The following is a 15,835-nucleotide window of genomic DNA, read 5'->3' as shown; positions in this document are numbered from 1 at the left end:
TTACCTTTCATATCTGGTCTCTGGAGGTTTGACCGACAGGCTGGCTTCGTGCTTCTCGACCTCGGCTAGACCGGTGCAGAAGTCCATGTCGACGGCCTTGACGAAGCTGGTCCGTTTGACAACCTTCCACCCGAGATAGACGACCAAGAAGAAGACTATGGTGAAGTAAGCGGTGAAGAAGTTTTGGAAACTCCAGTAGCCGTGAATGAAGACGCCATAGCCATTTGTTAACAGGATGATGCCGACGCCGAAGAGCGCGATCCAGTTACCCCAGGGCGTGAAGCGACTCCGGAATGGCAAGACTGTATTGGCGTCGATGCCCTGGGCGCGGAGGCCGGCGTGGAATCGTAGATTGGCTACCAGCATCAGAATATAGGCGATCATGATGGCCGTCGACCCCAGATTGATGAACCAGTTGAACACTTCCGCCGAGGCCGTGTTACACGTCATAAAGGCCAAACAGGCCACCCCGACCGATAAGGCCAAGGCTGGCAAGGGAACGCCGTTTGCCGTCGTCCTCGCAAAGATTTTGGGGGCACGGCCGTGTTTGGCCAGTCCAAACACCGTCCGCGAGGCTTGGAACAGCAGGCAGTTGGTGCAGCTCCAGGCGCTAGTGATGACGACGGCGTTGACGAGGTCCGGCAGAAAGGGAATGTCGAGGCGCTTCATGGCGATGACAAACGGTGACTTGGCCACGCCGGTGCCGCTCGCAATGGCCGACAGCATGGAGGGGTCGTTATAGGGGACGAGCAATCCCACGGCAAAGACCGACAGAATGAAGAAGAAGATGAGGCGATAGATCACCCGTCGAACCGCCTTAGGAATGTTTCGTCGTGGGTTCGATGTTTCGGGAGCGCAGTTTGCGATGAAATCGGGTCCTCCGATCGAGAAAGCGGCCGTGTTGAAGACGCCCCAGATGGCCAGGAAGCGGCCGAGAGAGCCGGTGGTGTAGGCTTCATTGAACGCGCCCGGGTTGTTCCAGTACCGGAAACCGATGCGGTCGTGATGCGGGTTGCCGCCAAGGACGACAATAAAGGTGAAGAGGAGGAAGCCGAAGATGAGGAAGATCTTGAAAATGGACGCGTAGAACTCGGCCTCGCCAAAATACTTGACCGCCAGGCAGTTGAGAGCAAACACCACAACCAGGGTGACGGCGACCCAGACACCAGGGTTGATATCGGGAAACCAGTACGCCCAGAGTCCCGTCAGGGCAGTGCAGTCGGCCGCGGTGAAGATCATCATGGAGTATGCGTAGATCCAGCCCATGGCCACCCCGGCGCTTTCGTCCACAAAACGTCCGATGTGCGTCGCGAAAGACCCCGGAACGGGCAGAAAGGCAGACATCTCTCCCATGGCATGGGCCACGATCAGGAGAAAGACGCACCAGATGATATATCCGATCAGGAGCCCGCCCGGTCCAGCAGAAGCCAGAACGCTAGCTGTTCCCACGAAAAGTCCGGTGCCGATGACCCCTGAGATGGCGAGCAGCTGGATATGATGGGATTTCAGGCCTCGGTGCGTGCCATACTCGGTTTGTTCGTCAGCTCTTGGTCCGATGTCACGCATCACACCGTCTTCGACCGAGACGTAGGCCAGCTTCTCATCAATCTACAAAAGCCGTCAGTCAGCGATCACTACAGAGACTTCGATTCGATCCTGTTTCTGGTTGTTTGCCTACCTTTTCAGAGCCTAGACTGCCAGAGGTCTTCACGAAAGAGGACTCAACTCCATCAGAGCCTTGCCCGCTAAGGGAAGCTGCAGGCATGCTGAGTATGTTATGACAATGAGGCACAGGCTAGGAAAAGGTTCTGAGGAGTACTTCTCGACGCAATCGCTCGGCAAAGAAAGTGTGAGTGCAAGAAGAGGTCGACGAAGGAGGATGTGAGCAACCTTTTAATCCTTTTTTCCCGGGCAAGTACTCTGGAAGGCGTATACTGGTATAGTGCTATAAAATAGCCAGAGCCAGAAAGCTAAGGGACGTGATGCAGTAGAGCCCCACTGGCCTTGAGTTATACGAGCTTGGGGACCAACACGGCTCCAGGTGGCAGGCCTTGTGGACTCAACATTGCCACATGGGTTGAAGGCTGATGTAGATAAGTCGCTTCAAAGCTGGCTCATGAATGCGAGAAGGTGTGTTTCGCGCCCTTTCTGGGGTTCACACACAGATTGTAACATCTGTACATGCTCATCAGTCTGGGAACGTGGATCAGTTGATGAGAGAGTGTGAGGTGGATCCAGTGATAGATCGAGGGCTGATAAGGGTGGAGCCAGAACCCACATAGCATAGGCACCATATTGCCGTATATGGGTCAGTAGAGGCAATGGAGCAACTCGACTCGACAAGCGGACGACAAGAGTTCCGTCGTTCGACTTGGCCTCGCGTTCACGACCCTTTGTCAAAATAGGCTGTTTTCATGACATCGGACTGGTCGCCCCGGGCTATGGGATTCGCTCGCTCTGTAACTAGAGCCACTTGACACAACTTTCATATAACTGTGCTGACTTACTGTTGCAATTGGTTTTCCATCACTCGTCGGCTTTAACGACAATACCATCAGTAGGTTATCGCTGCGTGGCGTGAGGTGTGAGTGGTGGACATTCTTCGACAGACCTCGACACATGCAGATATGTTCACCATGCCGGGTCGACTGTCATTCTGAGATATGAATATCAATCTTGATTCCTCAGGCCTTTTCCCCGGACACTGTACAGAGAACAACGAATCGCCAATGGCCATGGAGGAAACAATATTGCTCCTCCGCAGGTTATGCGCCAAAGTCGCCTTTACACCATGGCTACTGTTGGTGGTTGCTTTCACCATAATGGGGTGGTCGAAGTTGAGCACAATGCTCGCTGGCAGCACAGGGAAACCATTGGACACATCAGATCGTATGTGAAGCCTCAAGTGTGCAATCTAGCCTTGTTGGCTGGCTGTTACTGACGAAGAGATGGTCGACTTCGGCAGACAAAAAGACAGTCATCACGGACCAGTGGCAGTACCCTCCTGTGACAGCGAATGCGTCTTTCGACTTGGAGACTACGCCGATACCTGCTTTCCGTGCCTTTCGATATTCGTACAAGCGACATACAATCGATGTCAAGAAACTTGACCTGAATGACTGGATCCTTCTCGATAACCAGTTTCCGCGCTACCACTCGGCCAAGGTCGCCAGGTTGGCGGAACGGGGCGACAAGATCGTCGGCACCCTGCCTTGTGCGACCGATGCGGCAAGGGAACTTTGTCAAGACCTGGCAGAATTTCTGTCTTCTCGGTATCCCCAGGTGTATCGCATCACCCGCTCTGGGTCGGATAAAGACGGTTGGCTTGGAAAAGGGTCCATAACTCGTGTCGAGATGCCGAGCCTCGGTGCCTCGTATGATCTGGTCAATGAAGACCCAATGACAGTGGCTGGTCTGCTGCAACCGACAGACTTGAATATCTTGACCAAACGACCAGACGGTCAATACCAACTAAGTGCCGTCATGTTCGGCATTGGCGGTGGCCAGAGACTAAAAGATAAACTTGGCAGGTCACTGGCCGACTTGCATTACGGTGGTCAAGTGCCGCACTTCAAGGAACAGCTTCAAGTCCCCCTCGACCGATTCTTGTCTAAGTTGAAGGTGGACGGCCCGATTGTGAGACATACCACAGCGCTCACCATCCACGACGAGTTGCATTGGCCAGAGGTGACCATGGGTCCAGAAGACGACTGGGATCCAGTAATCAGGGGTCCAGCCATTGGCTCCAAAGGAGCCACCACCTTCAAACCTCCTCATCCAATCTTGGATATTTCCAGCCTCTGGCATCGAACAGAGCGGCAAACGCTTCGCAGGCTCCCAAAGTCTGGCACGATTGTTTGGTCTGTTCATACCTACGTCAACCCCCTCGCTTCCATCCTGAAGGAACCGGGAATCCCAGGCAGGCTTGCTTCCCTTGTAAGGAGCTGGGACGATGAACTCGCAGCGTAAGTCAATATTCCCAGACGAATGCTTGAGACAGAGACTGAGCATTGTTCACATAGACACAAAGGGCGACACCTTTACGCCGACGTCTTGCTTCCGCATTTGGATGCTTTGCATTCGGAACAGGTCAGTGCCGGTGTGTGCGCAGATGAGCCGACGACGTTGCCCAACTTCCCATTCTGAGCAGTTGTAATGTTTTGAGCTGCGTCGAGTCGAGTCTCGGAGGTACAGGGTGGCTCTGCACGAAACGGAACCTCGTATCAAGCGAGGCTGATCCTTTTGCCGTGACGCATACCTATATCGCTCCAGCACAACTCTCTGGAGGAGAGTGACTGCAGGTCTCGCTGCTTCCAGATATCCATGACCACTTCACGGACATCTTTGACGTTGCGTAATTGCCTTCGTCTGTCTAGAGCTTCGAGCTTTTCCAACACTAAGGCGCGATGCCCGTCTTGATTGCTCTGTATTCCAAGTGTGCCAACAATGTACAAGGGCCAGAGAAGTGCATTGGCCGAAACGGGCGCTTGCGGTACCATATTGAGCATAGAAGCCGTGAGTCGGACAAGTTGGGGATGCTCAGGAGTTGCTCGGTCGATACGCGCATAGAAATATATCAGAGCGGCTAGACGCTTTATTTCAGCAATGACTTCCAGGTCATGGAGAGAGTCCGGCTCCGAGGTTGGAGACCTGCTCGATGAAGTTGATGGCGGGATGTCAGGCCGTGACATATAGTTCGATGGAAGCCATTGCTCAAGCTGATGCAGGCGCCTTTCAACCTCGTCTCTTTGCCTAATATGGTAGAAGTTATGCTCAGCATCCCAATTCAATCCTTCCATTGAATGTCGTTTCGCTTCGGGCATTGCATTTGCTAGATCAGTCGTTGCCATAATTAGATTCAACAGCTCTTTGGAGCACCCCGTGAGCCCGTTGATGTGGTTATGGTCATCGCTGACAGGAAAACACCAGTCTTGTCTTCTGGGATCGATCCAGGAAGTTCGAGCAAGAGCATCGTGAGCCGCAAAATATAAATGTATGAAGTCACAAAGGTTGTCTCGCTCCGGCGATCGAGCACTGTATCGGCATGCTGACGTCAGTAACACCTGGGCACAGGCGGAATGGACCATCCAAGTGTCGGCAGCGTCGTTGGAGATCTGTATACTCGTCCAGGTTAACCGTTCGTAGGAATTTTAGAGAAACTGCCCAGTGAGCTTGACTTACCTCGACAAAACACAACATGAGGACAGATGCGAGAAGTTGCTCAAATGATGTCGTGTCCAGAGTCAAACCAGTCATGAAGTTGTCTAGTTCCCTTCGCACCGACCCAAGGGTTTTGGCGCGGTACACCCAGGCCTCTTTCTCGAAGCGACGGTGGTGAAGTAGCCGTAGTTGGTTTGCCGAGGCACAGAGGAGAGCCTGCATGAGTGGTCCAGACGGCGCTGACAGGGCAATGGGTAGGATAAGCTGCACGTAAGGATTGTCGTTGTGAGCAAGGTGACACTGGGGGGCAACGGACTGGCGGAAAAAATCCAACAGATATCTCTCAGAAAAATGCATCGGTGTGCCAGACAAAGAAGTGAATACTGGGTACGGCCTGTGCATCTGACAAACAAATGCACCCGGATTTCGCGAGATTGCACGGTTGTCGGACATTGACATGATCGAGGGTGGTGATGCGGACCGATATGAGCCAGATGAGAAACCTTCAGTCCGTGCAAGCGTCATCATCGAATGTGGTCCTGGTGAAGAGGAGAAATTGGCGTGATCGGCAACGAAGTCTGTGAGAGGATCCCCGGGGGTAGCAGACGACTTCACGTCCTCAACGGAGGTGTTGAGAAACATCCAATCCTCGATGTTCGGCGTGATCGATTCGGGCAAGCGAATGTTTACAAGCGCCAGTTTGGCTTGTGTAGCGTCTTGCAACCATGTGAACTGTGCTTCATAGCTACAGCATAAACGCCCTCTCGCACAGTGTTTGCAGACCGGCCGCTCGCCTGTACACTTGATCTTGCGTCTGCGGCATGACGAGCACCCGGTTCCCAACCGTGAGCCGCGATGGCGCATTTGGAGGAGATGTCACAACACTGAACTGTACCGGGGATCACATTAGTATCATTATCAGATCAAGATTCTTCTCAACATGAAGATGAGAAAAGACGCTGGTCGTTAGATGAGATATCAAAGGAATTCACAATCTGACGTGAAGATAAACTTTGAGTAACTGTGATTAGTCATGAGAATATCAAGTGGCAGGGCAGGACTTCAATCGTTGTGGATCACTCCGTATTTCCAGCCGTAGACCGATCAAACATGGAGTGACATTACTAAGATCATCATTCAGTTGTCAGGTACTCTCACTCTGGGGTTGTCGATCCAAAAGCCGGCCGGAGTAACTAACTCGGAACCAGAGCTTGCAGACTTGTTGCTCCCAACCCCTTCCCTCCCTCTGTCCCCGGGACTAACTCAATATATAGCTTCCCGGGCTTTATGACGACTGCGGGATTGTCTTCAAGGTGAAGTTTTAACTGAAAAGCCCGTATGACAGAATAACTCATCATGTGGAATCGCCGCTTCGTTCGTACTCATTCTTCCTCTTACCTGCATACAATTAGTACCTATTCTGAATCTACAATGAACGCAACCCTCGTGGCCAACAACTGCGCTGGTTCAGGTATTTCCTCTTCCTGTGTCATTCCGAATCTATTTAATGGACTATTTAGTCATCATTGCTGGTACCGGCGCCCTCGCCGCGATTGGTACAACCTACTTGCTGCCCGCGGCTGGTTTCTGCGCTGCAGGTATCAAAGCGGGATCAGTTGCGGCAGGAGTGCAAGCTGCGGTCTATGGAGCCAGCATACCCGCCGGAAGCATTTTTGCTACATTACAGAGCTGGGGCGCGACGGGAGCCCTAATCGGGACGCTTGGAGCCGCAGCTTTACCGGTGGGGGTTATTGTTGTAGGGGGCACTTATGTTGCCTGCAAGGCTGTGGGAGTATGAGATAGCCGGGGTCGTACAACCCAAATGCCACGGGAGAAAGGCTCTTCCCTCGCTTCACAGAAAGTAGACGAATGCACAGAGGCACGAGCCATATCCATTTCGCGTTGTTGCTGAGAGCTGGACCACTGCAAGAGGATGGCAGAAAATGTGTGCCAGTGTAGGAATCCCAGCACTTTTGTCCGGATTCCGAGCACTGGTTGGTTTCGGAGAAGATTGGTAGACCTACCGAGCGGGTGATCAGATTGTCTATGGCCTTAAAGGGGTGATTGAAAGAGGGAGATCCTTTCTCCAACAATATCTCAGCGCGCTGATCAGATATTGCAACTCGTGAATGCATCTGTGAGCTTCGTTGGAGACAGGTCTCGTAATCCTCCAGTCGATCCATCAGTCCGGATCCTCCAAGGACGAGACTATTCTGAGAGGTGGTCACGAGGTCGTGGGTGACGAGAACTTTGCCCTAGCGCTATAGTTAGACACATCAGACTCACTTCATATATTCAACCTGAGAATAGTCGTCATTGAGTCGACAACATGAAAGGACTCTTATATGGTTATTCATGTCTGATTCCTGCCTCCAAGATAGTCGATTATTTCAGGCAGACTCTTCTGTAGAATTCCATCATGACTGACACAATTAGGGCATCGACGCCAAACACGCAGATGAAGCATTCGTGCAAGCCAAGCGCTTCTTCACCTAGTCAGTCGAGAAGCTGGAGATTGACACGGCACGTGTCCCAAATCGATTCCTGGGATACTTCCCCATGGAGACGAACTGCAGGAGTGGGGCCCCAAAGGAACGGTGCGTCCTCACTCACTGATTCGACGAGATATTTATCTTGTGGACGAACGGCACAAGAGATACCTGGACCGCTCACCGAACGTGTAGATTTGATGGAGGCTTTCGACTTTGGCTATGCCGCCAAAGAGGATCCATGGTCCGAAGACGAAGACGAAGGCAGAATCATCTGACCGTCCGACCTTCCCGGCTTTCGTGATGGCATGTATCAATATTACACGACCACGCTGATGTTCGCGGGCAATGTTCGCGCGCAAGATGAGCCGCATTTTTGGGCTTGCCCGCATTTACCGGCAGACGGCTTTGACGAGTATATTAAGACTCCCGACGGTGGGATGCGTATCCTCAATTACCCACAACAAGAGGCCTCCGTGGACGACCAGAACGGAACGGGTGGGCATACCGACTTTGAATGCTTTATTATGATCGTCAACCAGGATGATTGCGGAGGCTTGGAGGTTCTCAGCGAGAGCGGGTCCTGGATCCGGGCGAAGCCGGTGCCTGGGTCGTTAGTGGTCAACATTGCGGATTGCTTCATGCGGCAGACTAATGACTTTTTCGTCTCGACCGTGCACCGTGTGGTCAACAAGAGCGGCCGAGAGCGGTACTCTGTTTCCCTTTCTCTACGACTTCGATCAGACCAAGAAGCTTGAAGCTGTGCCGACTTGTGTTTCTGAGGACAAGCCGATGAAGTATCCGATCATGACGGGCGAGGAATATGTCTCTTGGAGGGTGAGTCTTGCGAAGACAGCGGGAGGGTACTAGGCAGATGAATGGTGACAGCAACGTTTCAATATGTGCTGTGTACGTCAACACCTTGGTAACCTCTGTAGTTGCGAAGTAAAACCTGCGGGTCTAGCATTTTGCTCTGAGTGCCACCGCCACATATGCCAGGCGGCACACCTCAAGCTTGTTGGTGGCGCAGTTCGAGATGAGGCGTGTCATGTTTGAGAAGCATACAATCTCCCATAACTCGGCCGGCAGATAGTAACAGTAGATAGGAAGGCTGTCGCAACGACGTTGATGAACTACTCCTGTACTTGTAGTATAGCAGACCGTCTCGTTGTAGCACAAGGTGAGTCGAGGTGACTATTAGCGACGAAAAGACTGGGTGGAAAACAATCGGCTCTCAAGCTCCGATCCGAGTCCCTCACTTGCAGTGCCCCGTGCCGAGAGCTACTTAGGGCGGCGACAGGACTTCAACCTCTCAGGGCACCGATAATTGTCCAGGCTCAGGCCGTCTATTGGTGACTTCGAAAACAGCAAGTGTTTCATGCCTAATGAGACAGACTGACGGCCGGGGATGCCGCTTGGCAGCTGGAAACCAGCAACTAGAACTGCAACATGACCGAATGAAATGCCTCAAAAGCCGGATCCAAGCATCTCCTGGCAGTTTACTACCGTCACTGTTACTGTTACTGTTACTGTCACTCCTCACCATCACTTCCCGATTCTCTTCAAAATCTTGAATCCTCGTCGCCTCATTCTCTCACTCGGACTCCTTGTACACCAACAACTTTTCCACTCCGTCGTTGGCGGTCGGTGTTGTCACCAGGAGCCCTTCCTTTCCTCTCCCCTCTTCCTATGGATCAGTCGCTGTATCACTAGCTCTCCAACGTTCCTCCACCATGTATCGTTGCACCGCCGGTAAGCTCTCGCTGAGGGCTGTACAAGCTTCGAGATCTCTACACACCTCGACAAAAGCCCAGGCTCTGTCGGGCAGCCGTCAGAATGCCCTCATTGCCGGCAGGAAACCTCTGGCCCTCGTGGCCCGCGGCTCGCTGCATCGAAGGAGCTATGCCATCGCGGCCGAGGAGTCAAACAAAGGCGTAGTATGTCTTCTGTGCATGTGGTTGATGGGCATTTTGATTGACTCTTGTTCAGGATCCTAATGATTCATTCCTCTCGGGCAATGCTGCCAACTACATTGACGAAATGTACCTCGCCTGGAAAAACGATCCCTCTTCCGTCCACGTATCGTGGCAAGCCTACTTCCACAACATGGAGGAGGGCAACATGCCAGTGTCTCGAGCGTTCCAACCTCCTCCCGGCCTGATCTCCCAAGCCGAAGGCGCCGCAGTCATGGTGCCGAGTGCCGTGGCTCCCGGAACTGACGACGTCACAAACCATCTCAAAGTACAGTTGCTCGTTCGTGCGTACCAGGCGACCGGTCACCACAAGGCGAAGACCGACCCTCTAGGAATTCGCGGAGAGGCCGAGGCGTTCGGATACCGCAGACCGAAGGAATTGGAGTTGGACCATTACGGTTTTACCGAGGCCGATCTCGATCAAGAGTTTACACTGGGGCCGGGTATCTTACCTAGATTTGCCACGGAAACGCGTAAGAAGATGAAATTGAGGGATATCATTGCTGCCTGCGAGAAGATCTACTGCGGCTCGTACGGTGTTGAATACATTCATATCCCGGACCGAGGACAGTGTGACTGGATCCGAAACCGACTGGAGGTGGAAACCCCGTACAAGTACTCGGTGGACGACAAGCGCCGCATCCTGGACAGACTAATCTGGAGTTCTAGCTTCGAGACGTTTTTGGCCACCAAATACCCCAACGACAAAAGATTCGGCCTGGAAGGATGCGAGTCGCTTGTGCCAGGCATGAAGGCCATGATCGACCGCAGCGTCGACTACGGCATCAAGGACATCGTGATCGGAATGCCTCACAGAGGAAGATTGAATGTTCTGAGCAATGTTGTCCGCAAGCCCAACGAGTCGATTTTTAGTGAATTTTCTGGCACGGCCGAGGCGGGTGATGAAGGCTCGGGAGATGTCAAATATCATCTCGGTATGAACTTTGAACGTCCCACGCCGTCTGGAAAGCGAGTCCAGCTCTCTCTTGTCGCCAATCCCTCGCATCTGGAGGCTGAGGATCCAGTTGTGCTGGGAAAGACCCGTGCGATTCAACATTACAACAATGACGAAAAAAGCCACGAGACGGCCATGGGTGTGTTGCTCCACGGTGATGCCGCTTTTGCGGCGCAAGGTGTTGTCTACGAGACTCTGGGCTTCTATGCGCTGCCCGCATATTCCACTGGCGGTACGATCCACATCATCGTGAACAATCAAATCGGTTTCACGACCGATCCTAGATTCGCTCGGTCGACGCCGTACTGTTCCGATATCGCCAAGGCTATCGATGCACCTGTTTTCCATGTCAACGGCGACGATGTAGAGGCTGTCAACTTTGTCTGCCAGTTGGCCGCTGACTGGAGAGCCGACTTCAAGAAGGATTGTGTCATTGACATTGTCTGCTATCGTAAGCAAGGCCACAACGAGACCGATCAGCCATCTTTCACCCAACCATTGATGTACAAACGTATTTCCCAGCAAAAGCCCCAGATTGACAAGTATGTCGAGAAGCTGCTGGAAGAGGGTACTTTTGCCAAGGAGGACATTGAGGAGCACAAGAAGTGGGTGTGGGGAATGCTCAACGACAGTTTCGATCGAAGCAAAGACTACCAACCTTCGGGTCGAGAGTGGTTGACGTCTGCCTGGAACGGTTTCAAGACGCCCAAGGAACTCGCTACTGAAGTGCTCCCGCATCCGCCGACCGGTGTCAAGTCGGAGATGTTGACCTTGATCGGAGACAAAATCAGCTCGGCCCCGGATGGATTCACTCTCCACCGAAATCTCAAACGTATTCTTGGAGGCAGAAAGAAGGCTGTTGACGAAGGCAAGGGCATTGATTGGCCCACCGCGGAAGCATTGGCCTTCGGTACTCTCTGTCTCGAAGGTCATCACGTCCGAGTTTCTGGTCAAGATGTCGAACGTGGTACTTTCTCTCAGAGGCACGCCGTTCTCCATGACCAAGAGAACGAGGCGACCTACACGCCACTCACCGACTTGGACAAGAATCAAGGCGCTTTCACCATCTCCAACTCGTCCTTGAGCGAGTTTGGAGTCCTCGGATTCGAATACGGCTATTCTCTATCGTCTCCCAACGCGCTTGTCATGTGGGAAGCACAGTTCGGTGATTTTGCCAACAATGCCCAATGTATCATCGATCAATTCATCGCCTCGGGTGAAGTCAAATGGTTGCAACGGTCCGGACTGGTCATGTCGCTCCCTCATGGTTACGATGGCCAAGGACCCGAGCACTCGTCGGGCCGCATTGAACGATATCTGCAACTTTGTAACGAAGAACCTCGCGTGTTTCCTTCCCCTGAAAAGCTTGACAGACAACATCAGGACTGCAATATGCAGGTCGCCTACATGACCACTCCGGCCAACTACTTCCACATTCTGCGACGACAGATGAACCGACAGTTCAGAAAACGTAAGTCATGTTCTTTGCATGTTTCCTATCTGTTGACTAACATCCACTGCAGCACTGATTGTCTTCTTTTCGAAGTCCCTTCTACGTCACCCATTGGCTCGCTCGGATATTGAGGACTTTACCGGCGACTCCCACTTCCAGTGGATCATCCCTGACCCAGAGCACGGCAAAACTATCGCAGACCCCGACGAGATCGATCGTATCATCCTTTGTTCCGGTCAAGTCTACGTCGCTCTGCACAAGCACCGTAGCGAGAAGGGTCTCAAGAACACCGCCATTACGCGTATTGAGCAGCTCAACCCATTCCCATGGGCCCAGCTTAAGGAGAACCTGGATACCTACAAGAATGCCAAGACCATCGTCTGGTGTCAAGAAGAGCCCTTGAACGCCGGTGCTTGGAGTTTTGTCCAACCGCGTCTCGAGACGTTGTTGAACGAGACGGAGCATCACAACAGACGCCACGTGATATATGCAGGACGCGATCCTTCGGCGTCGGTTGCCACTGGTCTCAAGGCCATGCACGTCAGGGAGGAACAGACACTGTTGGAGGATGCCTTCAACGTGACGCAGGATAAGTTGAAGGGCGAGTGACTAGCCGATGGGGTCACGGGGGCAAAGGTTGTCGCAGCGTGATGATTTGTATTGTACTATGCTCATCGACGGGCCCTCCACGGCGAGGGGCTTGAAGACGGAATTTCAAGCGTGTTTTCCAGGGGATATTGCTGCGAGAGCGTAGTGATGCTGGGTATTACTAAAAGAGCAGCTTGCCGCGCAGAGAAACAGCGGCACGACCACCACCACAGCCTGGGGAACGAGGCATTGCTAGTCTGTTCCATCGGTCTGGTGCGTGCTTGGATCGATTTCCCAATAGTAATGAGCAGGATGGAGTAAGATTGTCACTTTGTAGCGTTGTCAATGAGAGCAAACATCTGTTCCACTGTCTGTATGCTCATAACGGCTATCTTCTGTTCCTCTGTTGAGCATGTCTCCTGCCGCCAATCGGCTGAAGCGTTGGTATAGTCTCATTTCGATCTCGAGTTCGATGGTGATGGTGGTGGTGATGCTGATGCTGATTCTGATGTAGACGGTGAGCCCTATATCTATTGGGAGCATTACTATTACGCCAACACTTCTGGCACATGGGGTTATATTGAAATCCTCTCTTCGGCTGAGCTCCAACATCGTCAAGTAAGTCGTCTGTCATTCATTTCATAAAACGCATACATATAGTCAACTACCGGCGCGGATAATGGACATGGGATCCCAGATCTGGTAGACCATCATTCAGAGTCTGCGAGTTTCGGTCTGCATGCTCGTTTCTTGCTTCTCCTTTCTCTTTCTCTGTCTCTTTCTGGGTGCCGTCAAAAGTGTAAGCTCGACTTGAGTCTGGTCTTGTACATCTTCGGGCACCGCATGTCCAGTTGAGTCGACTCGGTTCGTGTCATGCCATGAATTCCCTTACGCCAACACGGCCACCACGACCTCCAACGACATCCCTCTTTCTCGTCCTCATCCTCGCACTCCCAGTCAAAGCCTGCGCCGCAGTATCATTCGGCTGGGCATCGCCGAACCCACAGCCGCCGTCGCGGGTCTGCGCGATGATCGCACCCGCGCATTTCCCCGAGTTGAAGCCGCAGCAGCCCGAAGCACAGTCGGCGTCGCTGAAACATTGGCCCGTGATGAACTGTTTGCCGGAACCGGTGCCGACGTTCGCGGAGCCGGGAATGCCGCTGTCGATCGCGCCGGCGGTGGATTGGGTGGTTGTGGCGGTGTTGCCATTGCTGCCGGTATCGTCCCCACCACTATCTGCTCCAGCTCCTGCACCACTTGTTGTTGTTGTCGACGCCGACGATGCTGCTGATGCTGTACTATCTCCTCCTCCGGTCAAAGCCTGAGCGGCGTCATCATTAGGTTGAGTATCCCCGAATCCACACCCGCCATCACGAGTCTGGGCAATCACCGCGCCGGCACAGAGTCCTGTATTGAACCCACAACACCCCGAAGCGCAGTCTGCATCGCTCAAGCATTGGCCTGTAATGAACTGCTTTCCTGCTCCGTTGCCGACATTGGCGGATCCCGCTAGGTTGCTGTTTATCGGGGCTGATGTCCCTTGGGCTGCTGTGCCGGCAGATTTGGCTGGAGGGACAGCATTGTTTGTCGCAGCCGCAGCCGCAGCCATCGTCGCCGGCGACGTAGCCATAGGTTGGCCGCCGGTCAACGCACGGGCGGCGTCGTCGTTGGGTTGTGCGTTCCCGAATCCACATCCTCCATCGCGTTCCTGGGCCACCACGGGGCCGGCACACTTGCCGCTGTTGAAGCCGCAGCAGCTGGAGGCGCAGTCAGCGTCGCTGGTGCATGGACCGGTGATGAACTGTGTGCCCTGACTCAAGACAAGGAGTGTCACTGAAACGGTATAAATATGTTAGAAGATTTGGATTTGGATTTGAACCGGTCTGTTTAGCCTTCAGGATGAGGCTGGTTAGATGAGTACTCACAATTCAATAGTATGAAAAACAATGTGGACGATTTGAGGGGCGTGGAAGAAGGCATTGTGAAAGAGAGTGTCTCTGGACTGGACCCGCAGTCGAATGAAGAAATGAAGAAAGACGATATGATGTGATGTTTCGGGATCTGATAGTAATTTTATATATCTTTTGATGTTTCAATGCAACAGGACAGAACGGAACAAAATATAATGCAATGCAGGGCGCCAGAAGTTTCCGTGAGGGAGTAAGAATGAAAGACGTCCGATGTTGGTTTTAAAGTCAAGTTCCATTTACTTTGGGGGACAAGGACTCGAGCGCACCGTTGGTATTCATTCCCCTTTTCCATTGGCAATGAAATCCAGCAAGAAGCGCCGTTGCTGAGCGGATCATTCGCTCGCGGCCTTCATTGAACTGATCGATGCCATGAGCCATCAGTTCGGGATGCAGCATCGATCCAATAAGTCAACAGTTCGCCGGCCGATATGTCTTGTCTCCAAACAGAGTGTGGCAAGGCTGAGACAATTCTCAGGGGCGCAGCCTCGTCCAAGTGTCGCAGGCTGTTTTAGTTGCCAAGGAGGCGGCCAGGGGACCAGTCAGCAATTGGTCGGCCTTCCCCGGATTCCGAATCTCGCATTGTAGCAGACTGGGAGTGGGTTTGGGATCGTGTTTCATGTTGTTCTCGATGGATTCGGTGGATGGTGGGAAGAGGGGCTACTGTAGCGATAAGTTCACCCTTCTTGTGGCTGAGATCAACTGTCCGCAACATGAGTTCGGGTGGAGCATGCTTCGAAGGGCAAGAAACATTCCAGGAGTATGGCTCTGGGGATGCGTCAACTGTGGTTGATGCTATTCATTTGATGGAAGGAGGGTATAGGCGAAACTGGGCTCCGTAGTCTTGTCTGAGTGTTGTCGGGCCCTCCCATGTCCAAACAAACAGCCTCGTCGGGTCGTTCGTGATAAGCGTGGTTATTGCAGCCAATTGCCCCTGTATGGTCAACGTCGGGGGCAGGATCTGATCACATCGCAATGGTGATAGATGGTCACAGTCAATCAACTGATGAACGCTGTGAGTAGCGAGCCGGACGAGAGCGATCCAGCATAAGATCCGACAACTCGTAGCTAACATCCCCGGAGTTCAGCACTTCGTCGATAAAGTCGTTGCAGAGAGACCTGCTTGCTGTGAGCGACAAGCCTGGCGGCGATCCTGTCCTGTCTCTTCTCTGGCTATCAGTTCCCTGGCACGGATTTGCCCGACGACGATGTGATGGGTTGGTATATGACCCTTCGCTCTGCTCAACAGT

The 15,835-nt window shown here is 52.9% G+C and overlaps 6 protein-coding genes across 6 annotated transcripts; 3 read left to right on the top strand and 3 right to left on the bottom strand.

The window, feature by feature from the left end:
• A1O1_07861 (uncharacterized protein) lies at positions 1-1,566 on the bottom strand (the record flags this gene model as incomplete). Its single annotated transcript, XM_007728727.1, has 1 exon — positions 1-1,566. The coding sequence occupies one exon, from the start codon at positions 1,564-1,566 to the stop codon at positions 1-3; it is 1,566 nt and encodes a 521-aa protein (XP_007726917.1).
• A 1,256-nt stretch (positions 1,567-2,822) lies between these two features.
• A1O1_07860 (uncharacterized protein) lies at positions 2,823-4,146 on the top strand (the record flags this gene model as incomplete). Its single annotated transcript, XM_007728726.1, has 3 exons — positions 2,823-2,889; positions 2,966-3,965; positions 4,023-4,146. 3 exons carry the CDS (start codon positions 2,823-2,825, stop codon positions 4,144-4,146), a joined length of 1,191 nt encoding a protein of 396 aa, XP_007726916.1.
• Positions 4,147-4,223: 77 nt separating this feature from the next.
• Positions 4,224-5,382, bottom strand: A1O1_07859 (uncharacterized protein; the record flags this gene model as incomplete). Its single annotated transcript, XM_007728725.1, has 2 exons — positions 4,224-5,114; positions 5,182-5,382. 2 exons carry the CDS (start codon positions 5,380-5,382, stop codon positions 4,224-4,226), a joined length of 1,092 nt encoding a protein of 363 aa, XP_007726915.1.
• A 2,575-nt stretch (positions 5,383-7,957) lies between these two features.
• A1O1_07858 (uncharacterized protein) lies at positions 7,958-8,407 on the top strand (the record flags this gene model as incomplete). The annotated part of the gene is made up of 1 exon (XM_007728724.1): positions 7,958-8,407. One exon carries the CDS (start codon positions 7,958-7,960, stop codon positions 8,405-8,407), a length of 450 nt encoding a protein of 149 aa, XP_007726914.1.
• Positions 8,408-9,382: 975 nt separating this feature from the next.
• Positions 9,383-12,639, top strand: A1O1_07857 (2-oxoglutarate dehydrogenase, mitochondrial; the record flags this gene model as incomplete). The annotated part of the gene is made up of 3 exons (XM_007728723.1): positions 9,383-9,586; positions 9,639-12,048; positions 12,101-12,639. 3 exons carry the CDS (start codon positions 9,383-9,385, stop codon positions 12,637-12,639), a joined length of 3,153 nt encoding a protein of 1,050 aa, XP_007726913.1.
• An 850-nt stretch (positions 12,640-13,489) lies between these two features.
• On the bottom strand, positions 13,490-14,598 carry A1O1_07856 (uncharacterized protein; the record flags this gene model as incomplete). The annotated part of the gene is made up of 2 exons (XM_007728722.1): positions 13,490-14,451; positions 14,544-14,598. 2 exons carry the CDS (start codon positions 14,596-14,598, stop codon positions 13,490-13,492), a joined length of 1,017 nt encoding a protein of 338 aa, XP_007726912.1.
• Between the last annotated feature and the right edge of the window lie 1,237 nt (positions 14,599-15,835).

This window comes from Capronia coronata (assembly GCF_000585585.1).
Source record: "Capronia coronata CBS 617.96 chromosome Unknown acBCG-supercont1.7, whole genome shotgun sequence".
NCBI classification, from domain to species: Eukaryota; Fungi; Ascomycota; class Eurotiomycetes; order Chaetothyriales; family Herpotrichiellaceae; genus Capronia; species Capronia coronata.
The sequence above is the reverse complement of the archived record's forward strand: the minus strand, read 5'-3'. Positions and strand labels throughout refer to the sequence as shown.